We start from the raw sequence: 11,120 nt of genomic DNA, 5'->3' as shown, positions 1-11,120 counted from the left end.
ACGGTGCCGCCCCCCTGCCATAATGACAGGTGTATTAGCAAGGTATGTATGGGTATGTGGGAAACTGAAGGATTAAATTGGAAATTAGGGAGAAACAATATAGTTTAAGAGCATTAACTCAATGAAATGTGACACGTTATGGATACAGTACATGGAACATTTAAGAAAAATTCCAGAGCAGAAGAAAATTCTCTATTGTTTTTATGAACATGCTATAGAGGGGGATACATTTGGAGATAAATGCACTAAGTGCTATGGTTAAAAAGAAAATGAGAACAATAATTTTTAAGCATTTTCTGGATTTTTGCACCTTTTCTGACCTCTTAATAATTAATTTCTTTTTTTTTCTTTCTGCTTCGAGTTTCATTTTATCATTAAATAAAGGAAAAAGGTGTTTTGGGGCAGAAAAATCACAGTAAGAAACTATTCTGTGGCCACTTAGTTTGGAAATTGTGAAGATATGTGAAATGATGTCTGGATTTACTGGCAAAGAAAGCTAATGAACCAGTGAAACAGAAATATCACAAATGATGTCATGCAGAATGTAAAATTTTCATGGCAATTTTAAGCTTCAGTGAAAGCTTTTCTGTACAATTTCATGTGTTATTACATTTTAACCCCCCTTGTACAAAGTATCAAAGACTTGGCACTATTTTTGAGTTCAAGGAACATAAATTCTGAGCAAAAACGTATCTGAACTGCAGAATCACCGCTTTCAACACTTTCTAAATAACCAGCCTATCCTTAAAAAGAGCCCCTACATAATTTGTGCAGCCAGTACTGAGGCTCAACAAACAATACTGCCCAGTCAAAGGGCAATAAAAAAAATGTCAAAAAAATTTGTTTTAGAAGTAGTCTCATGGAACTGAACCAGGTTGAAGTCTTTCATGGAATTTATTTGTAAAAGCACATGATTAGATGGGAAGCCAGGATAGACAGAGAGCAGCATTTGCAACTACACTCCAAGTCACACAACCTGCAAGTGACCGCAATTCCCAATGAAAAAGTGTCATTTAAAGTGAGTCAGTAGTGAAAAAGCCACTTTACCTCTAGAGCAGAGTGAGGAGCAGCCCCTTCCTTTTCCCCTTCTTTACGTTGTGCCTCCTCTTTCCAGACAACCCCTCGCAGGTGGGCAGTGTCTCCGTGACAGTGAAAGTCCTGGACGTGAATGACAACGCGCCGGAGTTTGCAAGGTTTTATGAAGCTTTTGTTTGTGAAAACGCCAAAGCGGGGCAGGTGAGAAATGCTGGTAACACCAGGGGCTGGGGAGGGGATGCTGTCCTACACAGAGACAGTATGAAGGATGAGCTTTGGAAAGAGGGCTCAGCTAACCACACGTTTCATCTGAGCTCTCCTCAACAGCTGTCTGTGCTGCTTTCCAAAGGCAAGCACATCACACCGGGATTGTACGCAGCAACTTTTTTTTTCTCCTGCAGTAGTGTTCAGAGTCACTATGCAATATACTTCACAGCTGAAATAAGGCCTTTCCTTGGGCAGGTGCCAGCAGGTGAACATCCGGTGTGTCCTGTAGCAGCAACAAAGAGAGTTGAAGTGTTGTAAGAAGTGCCATGGAGGCCCATGTGTAGCAGACAAGGCTTACTCTTAGAAGACCCTAGTTATAATATTCTTAAGCACCTCTAGACTTATGGGAGCTGTACATGACATACCACATCAGCCTCAAAGGGGTGTCAAGCTGAATCTGTTCTCCTGTGAACTGGAGATGACAGGGAGTTGTAGATAACACAGGACTTCCAGCTCTGCACACTGTAAATCAGCACCTCCAAGCAAGTGGTGAGGCCTCTTGGCTCTTCTCCCTTCCAAAACCTCATCAAAGCCCTTGAACAAGCTCTGCCCGTCTCACAGATGGACACAAACTTTCCTTTGCTGTACCTGGTGTGAATTCTACTGCTGGTTGCCTGTTGGGAGACGACCTGGTGCTTCGTCACCCAGGGTCCACGATGGGGACTTGTGTCTCCAAATGCACAGCTGACCTGCAAAGTTTAAACACACAGATGCACCACTCACAATTTGTGAAGGAAAAATTAGGCTAAGAATATTGCTGCGTATTCTCTGAAGCTTCTCCCAGTTTTCTGTGAAGCAGAATGAAATAGCTGCTCACTGCTGGGACAACTGTCCTCACATCCCACAAATTTACAGAGATCCTTAATAATGTAGGGAACAGAAATAATTGCCTGGTCTTTTTCCTGGTTTTGAAATAATAAGCTTTCTGAGACACGCACAGTAATTTGGACTGCTTCTTTCAGTGGAGAAAGTCAAATTCTGTTGCTACATTTTGAAAAGCTCTGAAATCAGTTTTAATGTGTTGAATAAGACTTTATGGGTCTGTCATTTGCCTTTGAATCCAAAAATAACTTCTGAATGCAAAAAAAACAGGTGAAGATTTATTCCTTGTCTAAAAAAAGTCAGAATGTTTATTCAGATAGATCTATAGCTCACTGTGCTTCAAGCTGTTAGACCTACTTTACTAAGCCTCTATAGGTGAGGTGACAAATCTCTTTCTGGATTTAGCATTGTCTTAGTTGCTTTCCATGGCGTGATTTATTGCATATGCAGAATGTCTGCAGGGTTGCCTTTTCTTTCTTTCTTTTCCAATGACACCTTGGGAAGAATTTAATTGATTTCAAATTAAGAGAGTGATAAAGTAATCAACCTGGAGTCCTTTTCTACTTGCAAAATAAAGCTGACAGTAAGTGTGGGCTTTCTTACAAGCTCCCTAATGCACAATGCATCTTTTGAACACCCTGGGACCTCAAAAGAAAAAAGAAAAATGCAATAGAAGACAGGGATGCACAGGAGAAAAGTGTATGTTATTTGAACCAAACTGACTCTCTCCTCCTTTGTCTAAAAGTGATTTGCATGATCACAGCCAAATAAATGGAGCCTGCACGGTTTTGAGTCTCTTCTTGATTCATCTGTTGTACCTCAGCAAGACAGTTTTATTCTAATGCTCCAGTTGCTTATATTTATACACAGAAATATATATGTTATCTGTTTATTTATTTACATTATACATATTTGGCTTCTCACCTGCTTCTGCTTTGTTCTTGCATTTTGTAGCTGATCCAGACAGTGAGCGCCATTGACAGGGATGACCCACAGGAGGGTCAGCACTTCTACTACAGCCTGGCTCCGGAGGCAGCCAACAACCCGAACTTTACTCTAAGGGACAATCAAGGTAATCAGAGTGGACACAGACAGTTAGCTACTCTAATTTCTAATGCCTGAGTTGGACTTGAGAGGCTGTGAGTTACAGTGTGTGATGAGACTGCCATTTCAAATAATACCAAGCGACATCTGCTCCTTAAAGGCAGTGATAAAATGACGTATTACTTAATACAGTTGAAGGTTATGTGATATTTTCTTCTCTATAAATATTCTCTAGCAATAGGCCCCTTTTTCTTCTTCGAGGAAACGTGCCAGTGTTTTGTGCAAATTCAGGTCTTGTGGTCAGGCTGCAGGCATCTTGGATTACTGGAGCGGAAATTGCATTTGTTCAAAAGGAGATGCTTAAAGGTAGGATAACAACTGGAACTAGGAGACAAGTCTGAAGGGAATTACACTGCTCTTTTTTTGTACTCTTCATGTTTTCTCCCAGGCACAAAAAGGGAAGGTTCTTGTACTGCTCCAGTCTTTTTCCCCCGAGCACTCTTTTTCTTCCTCTTTGCACATCCTCATTTCCCTAGGAAAGGGAGGGAGGGAGGAGATGCGGAGCCTTAGGGAGGTAACTTGGCATACAGATAAAAGTCTGTGTAAGATGCATTAAGTAGAAACTGAAACACCAGTGGGAAGACTCATAGCAAAGTGCTGGCATTTGAGTCTCCTAACGAGTGGAATTTGCTTCTTTCGGGGAGGCTTTGTTAGTTTTGGAGCCTGCGGGAAAGCCTTGCTGTGGCAGGCCTTCACTTGACTCCTGCTGGAGGATCTCCATGGGCAGACAACAGTGCCAAAGTCAGGTCCACACCAACCTTCACTGGGAAAGAGGGAAAACTTGGCTTTCAAAGTCAATGTGAAGGGGCTGGTTTTCCCTAGGAGTTTAGTGTGTAAAGTACCACACATCAGCAAGCAATTCCAAGATAAACAGGGAGAAATGCACCTGCAGTATCCATGTTCAGTCTCCAAGCAGAGTGCCTGCCCCTGCTGTCACACGTGCCTACTTGTCACACTTATTTCCATAAGCCACCATCTGTGCCTCTGCAGGCACACAAAAGAACAACATAGAAGAACCCCTGCCTTCACTTAACCAAACATGTCTTAAAAGATGCTACTTGCAGAGTCTAGAGCCCTTCTCCACAGCATGCTATTGCTTTTTCATTCCAAAAGCATTTTTATTATGGTGTCCCTGAAGCCTCCACACACAATTTATCACATTTTTATCCCTCTCTCTCTCATTGTCTCCCTCTTTTTCACTTTTTAATATATATTGGCAAAATAAGTGAACAAATAAACCACAACTATTGCTAAAACATTTGGCAAGTTAAGCCCATTTCATCCTGAAGGCTTTGTTCAAAAAAAAGAAACTCACAAAATTCCCAGCATCAGATGCACTTTTTCTGTCTAAGGCCATACTTGCAATAATTTATAGTGACAGCAGTGACTGAATGGCTGTGCATCCTGCTCTCTGTAAAATACCAGTTTTCCAGGGATATATATCACAAGAAGCTTAGGGTGCTATTGGTTACAAATTTGAAATAAAAATGTAAAGTATCAAACTACAGGCTATTTGAAATACACATTAAGGATTAATTTACTGCCTTAGCAATTTGGAGTGCAGTAATCATTTCAGTAACAATAATTTATATTTATATTTTCATCTAGGGACCACTAAGGACTATATAAATTATATGACTTAGCTACAGAGAGTGTAGCTGTACAGTATGCCACAGGATGGCAAGACAAGAAACAGAACCCACCTTGCTAGTCACAGCCTCTGCACACAAACACAAGACAGCAACGCTTCCCAAGCTTGGGGAAGGCACTATTAAGATTAGCAATTGTGCTGATTACTTGGTTGTCCAATATAACAGTAAGAGAAAACTGCAAGACATGCAGCCTTCCTGGCAATAATTAAAACCTTAGTTTCTACTGAGCAACAGATAGATCACAGTTTGCATTCTGATGAGCCACTTTACATATTTCTTTGGCCCTTGTCATTTTATTCTCTGAGAACTTCTTCAGTCTATTCATTCTCCATATATCTCTGGCAGACAGAGAAATCTGATTGTTCACCACTTTACAGAGGGGGATCCAGGCAAGGAGAAATTAAGCTACTTACATGTCTGGTTCCCTTTGAGTTCAGTAAAATCCATGGGAGATGATAGACATGTAAGTATCTGCAAAGATCTGGGCCTAAAGGACTTCACAAGGCTGTACAGGATATATGTGATGAAGCAGGGAACTGAGCTGAGTCCTCCCATCTCTTCAGTTACTGACATAGGGCATCTGCAAGCCATCTTCCCCTGCTTATAAATCCAGGTGAGATTATGCTGGGAAAAAGTTGGCAAAAGAGGCATAGTGTAAGAATGAGGTGGGTAAAAAAATAAGCTTACTGCATTTCCAGATTAAACTCTGAGCTGATCTTCTGTTTCTAACTGCTGCCCTTCATCTCTGGTACCAAGAACTGATGAAGAGAGCAGCCATTTTAATGGGTGCAGACATCAGTGTCATACCACCACCAGGCCTGTCATTGAAAGCCTCTGGCAGTCCTCCCCATTGCATTTAAATTTGTCCTAGGAAAACTTTTAGCCATTTCTTCCTTCCCTAAAACTGTGATCTACCTCACGTTTTGGCAGAGCACAAAAGCAGTGGGCTGAAAATCCCCAAGAGAAAATGTGATCCCTTCCTCAAGCTGGTAGTGTCTGTAATGCCCGCTTGTGTTCCTGCTCCCACTCCTGATGAAATATTTCTTTATATTATTTCTAACTATTCATCATTATTACAATTAGTTTTGAAAAAAACTTATAGAAGGTCTGTGCTAATCATCCCCAGTTCTTGTAGATGCTGAAAGAAACCAAGCCTTTCTTGGGAGAAGCGCGGCGGTTAGCTCTGATCTCAGGGTTTGGGCCTACACAGCAGTTAATTCCCAATTGCTCCAGGGAGGTACATCACTTCCAGTGGGACAGAAAACTGCAGGAAGGAAATGCTCCATGGTTTGCTCTCACAACCACATGAAAACACCAGCCTGCATGCCCCTGGGAAGTGCAGCTTTTGTCTCCCACTGATTATACCATGCTGCAATCTTCAGTATTTTGGCTTAGCACTGTAGCTAAGTGCTACCAACCAGCTCTCTGCAAGCCAAAGATGCTCATCCCTGAAGCTGTGAAAGCTATGATGCAAAAACATTGTGCATTCTTATCATGCTTGCTTCTTTTTTCAATATAATAGGAATTTCATGTCCTCACAAACCCTCTTTTCTTGATGGCTGGGGCTTAGCAGATATCAAATTTGGAAGAAAATTGTGTATTCCAGTTTCTGCCATGCTGCATCACATTCCAGCATGTCCTTTGCACTGCAGTAGTACGTGAAATCACATTGGCTTTTGATGAGTCACACACTGAGCTTTGGCATCAACTTATTGCAGTTGCAGAGTAACAGGTAAAGCAATTCTTTAGGGATGATTTGGATGCCTGCCTAGTACAAAGCAAAACAAAACAAAAAGGCTGAAATGTAATGCCAAGAGTCACCAAGAGAATTTTATCACAAAGAACATTTAAGGCCTAGGTGATGTGGTCAGCACATCACAGAAAAAAAAAATTATATATTATATGTATGTATGTATGTATGTATATATATTTGATTCTAGAAACTTGTTGGGTCTGAAAAAAAGAATTATGGTTAAAAACACTTGAGATCCCTCAGTAGCAGATTTTGTACAGCTTCAGTCAGGTTCACTGCCTGTAACTTCTTTTACAGGCAAGATATGACCAGCTCAGAATAATGAAGTCTTCTTCCCTCACAAAAAGCAATTTTACAAAAAACGTCAAATTTGCTGTCACCTGAATAGAATATGTGACTTGTATTGTAAGTCAGTTTAAAGAGAATGAGTCTTTCACCCAGGAAAGAGAAACACAACCGAATTACTACACTGTTAAGAAGACCCAGACATTTCCATTGACGCAGCATAAATTCAGGCTCTTTGCCATTTTCTGCCCTTTGGGCTGCTTTTTCTCAAGCTAAAACAGGCCCAGTGGTGAAAAGATGTGGTATTAATAGCTGAGGAGCACATAAACAGCCCGAGGGAGAGAAAGCACTCGCCTATGTCCCAGGAGAGAGGAAGGGGAGGTTTGCAGGAGGTGAGGGCTCCCAACCACAGCACACCACTTGCCCAGGAACCGTGGAAGCCACAAGGTGCTGCTCTCTGCTGGGTTTTGGGGCACATTCCTGAAAATCATCTATGTCCACACCCACTGCACATACTCAGAGCTGCATGGCACATCAAAGGTGATGAAGTTGGTAAACTCTAACACATAATCAGCTTTAAGCAACTTCGGGGATTTCATCTTGCGCCTGGTAGTTTTTCCTCAAAGCTCCAGCTCTCGAGATCACACAATTTAACAAGACACTGCAGTTTCACTATACATTCACATACAGACATGCACACACACTTCAGAATGTTATGCTTTCAGAGTAAAAGCTTGAAATGTCATTGACATGTAAGAAATAAAAGGCCCTGAGATTCCTTTTTAAAACATGTCATAAATTCAAACTAATCTCATGGACTGTGCAGCCCGTTGTTTCAATACTTGTGTGTGTCAGTACTGTCTGATGCCATAAGATTTGCAGCACAAAGTATGGAACTTGGAGCATAATTTAAGCCTAGCAGGCAAGTCTAGCAAGTCTTGCTTGAGGTTCCATATATTCCATAACTGGCTGTATATAACACTCCTGATTTCACTCCTAAAAGCCATCAAATAATTTCTGCTGTTCAGACTACAGCAGATAACACAGCTGATTTACCTGCTTGCAACCCGAGCCTCTGCACTGAAGAAAATCACCCAAGATTTAAATGTTAGCAGTGAATTGACAGAAGTAATAAGGAAATGGAGCAATGCCTTGTTGATATTTTGGTTTTTTTCACAGTCCACTTGTGATCAGAAGGTTTCTTGCCATTTCCAGACACCAGCTCCATTGTGCCAATCCACCCAGGAACAGCTGATTGGCATCCTGCATTTCCAAGCATAGAGAATATACATCGGTAACAACCTGGAGATGCAGATGGCCAGACTGTCACCTCTTTTGAACCAGGGGAACAGAAAACAAAACTAAGCGGTAAAAGAAACCGCATGAATCTCAGTTCCCAAAATCTGACCAGCATCACTGCACGGGGACAAGACCTGTAGTTCTGTCAAAGAGAAAAAGTACCTGTGTTCTCCATTTATCTTAGCTGGCCCAAGATTTGTAGACATCTCTGTAAGAAGGGTCAATTTTCCTGCAGTTTTAGACTGCCTGGTGGCCCAGATCACATTGGAGACATTCAGTCTTGTGCTTTCCTGAAGTCTCTGAGGCTAAACAGCTTGAAAGCCAGCCACAAAATCATCACTGATCTCCAGAGGTTTTGCCTTGGCATTTCTGAGATGAGAATTGAGAAGAATAAATTCCTGAATCCAATTTCTTTCTGATTAGGAAAGTTGGTGCACAGTCTGAGGAACTTGAGGGAGGGGGTAGACAGAAATTCAAATACTATTGGGACATTTTGATATTTTAAAAAACATGCTGAATATGGAAGAAAAAGCCCCAAAGGTAGGAATTTCCCTTCAAATGACCAACAGCAACTGGCTGTTAGGTCGCGCTCTTACTATTTTGTTTCAGTGCCATTATTTTGATTGATTTTGATTCAAGTTCTTGTAAAAACAGGCGGTAACACTAAATGAAGCAGAATGGTCAAATCAAAGCAGAATAGTTCTGACAATGATGACATGAAGCATTCTGACTTTTTTCAATGACAAATGTGCCAACGAAATTGCATGCATTTCACTGAAAAATGTTTAGTTGCAAATCTTCAACTCGCTGATGCTCTAGGAGAGCAAGCTGGTTTTTCTTTCTCCTTTGTCTCCTTGTTGCCTCAAGCAGATGGCCGTGCCATGTATCAAAAATCATAAAGAGAACCTTAACATGTCCACAAGGGTTATATACTAGCATCTCCAAAATGGTGGCAGCAGTTAAGAAAGGTCTAGAAATGTTGCTGAGTATAAACAAACAGGCACTACCAGTTGCCTTCAACTGTTTCTTTCTGTCTTGCCTTCTGAAAGCTCTTTTAGCTAAATCTGAAGGCTGTGAGTTTGCTTGGGGCACTTTATGTCATAAGAGGTAAAGGCAGCTTATAAGGTGTGTATGCCTTGCAAGTTTGGAGCTACAGCCTGAGAAGATACTGGAATAGAGGCGGCAGAGGCAAAATGCTGATTAGTGTCAAACTGATTTAAAAAAAATTAAAAAGAGGGAAGACAAATGGATGTGGATCTAGGGATTATTTTTTTAAACCTTCCTTCTTTGCTGGACATATTTGCTCTGCATATAAGAGCTTCTCTCCATTTATTTTCTACCCATAGACAATACAGCATGGATTTTGACAAGGCGCTCTGGCTTCAGACAACATGAGCAGAACACCTTCTACCTCCCCATCCTGATCAGCGACAATGGTCGCCCCGTGCTGAGCAGCACGGGCACATTGACCGTGCATGTGTGCAGCTGTGATGATGACGGCATGGTGATGTCCTGCAACGCAGAGGCCTACGTCCTCCCCGTCAGCCTGAGCAGAGGGGCACTCATTGCTATCCTCGCCTGCATCTTTGTCCTGCTAGGTAAACTCTAGGTTTCTGCTTGAGAGGGCATAAACTCTAAGATTCTGACCAAGGGGTTGCTGACCCATCGAAGGTGAAGGACACAAACACACACACTTCTATGTAAATATACATATTATATGTAAATACATACATACTTAAAGGGACAAATCAAGGACCAGATGGTATAGTCAGCTGCAGAGGGCTTCGGACTCTGGAGTGTAGGAATGGGGGGAAAACTATGGCCTGCAAATATTTCTGCCAGATGCCCAAAGTGCCAGGGTGTCTGGTATGGCCATGCCTTCCTGGAAAGGGTATGCCAGGAGGGACTACAGAGACCTTTATCTGGGGACAGGTTACTTTCTCATCCTCAGCAGTTTCTGATCATGTGCTCCCACAGTAAGCAGGAGTAGTAAGCTCAGTTCCACCTCTCACCTTTTGGCAAGAGATATCCCCACCTCCATCCTTTTCCCTTGAGACACTACATTTAAATGGTGCCTGTGCTGCTATAAAGGGGCTAAGCATCTTGCATGTGCTCTGTCTCCACAAATAAATTTTGTCCTTTCCTTGCCCAGACCTTCTATGTCCCCTGTTAGCTGTAAGCATCAAAGGAACTTCAGTTCCCTCATTCACTGACTTGAGTCATAAGATACTAGTTCAAAACACAAATTCCCTGAAATTTCAGAGGATCCCATTTGACGAGCAGTGGAATAGTAGTGGAGGAAAAATTATTTAAAAGTGCCTCAATTCTGGCTCTGCAAAAGAGCCTAGATACCTCAGTCCAAAATTTCAGCATTCAAAACCTTTGGTGAGTTCTAGCCTTGGAAATACAGTCAGCAAGTGATGGCACATTTTCAATAGTAAGGGCCTCTGGTGCCTGTATGACCACTTCTCCCCATGCTAAGAAGCATCTGCATCTCATTAGCACCAAGCAACTGACAGTAGGTCTACCCAGCCCAAGGCAGTGCCTTTCAGATAAACACAAAAACGCTTTGGAGCAGACTAAGGGGCTAGCTCTGCATTTTGCCATGTAGGCAAACATATCGCTGTGGTGCCTCAGCATCATCCATCTATGTCACGTGCAGTGCCCAGCCCAAAAGGCATCCTCAAAGCAACCCTGCAAAACCCAGATACACAGCCGGAGAAAATGATCTCTATGGAGCTGTGTGTCACTGCAGATAAACCATTACTGATACCAGATCTGGCCAGCTTAAAAGTAGCTCAAGTGCTGCTACAGTGCATTGGCAAGCACAGCTGGATAGACACATCCAAAGTGTCACCAAGAGTTAAGAATGAAGGTGAGAAAAGGGAGAGATTAACAGGACC

The 11,120-nt window shown here is 42.1% G+C and overlaps 1 protein-coding gene across 1 annotated transcript in view; it reads left to right on the top strand.

Moving 5' to 3' along the window:
- Window positions 1-11,120, top strand: part of CDH20 (cadherin 20, type 2) — a 53,825-nt gene that overhangs the window by 41,581 nt on the left and 1,124 nt on the right. The window contains exons 9-11 of the mRNA XM_010184447.1: window positions 1,115-1,236; window positions 3,079-3,196; window positions 9,564-9,815. Of these exons, the coding sequence (XP_010182749.1) occupies window positions 1,115-1,236; window positions 3,079-3,196; window positions 9,564-9,815 (492 nt within the window). The remainder of the gene's footprint in view (window positions 1-1,114; window positions 1,237-3,078; window positions 3,197-9,563; window positions 9,816-11,120) is intronic.

This window comes from Mesitornis unicolor, unplaced genomic scaffold, assembly GCF_000695765.1.
Source record: "Mesitornis unicolor isolate BGI_N332 unplaced genomic scaffold, ASM69576v1 scaffold870, whole genome shotgun sequence".
NCBI classification, from domain to species: domain Eukaryota; kingdom Metazoa; phylum Chordata; class Aves; order Mesitornithiformes; family Mesitornithidae; genus Mesitornis; species Mesitornis unicolor.
This window is presented reverse-complemented; position numbering and strand designations above follow the sequence as displayed.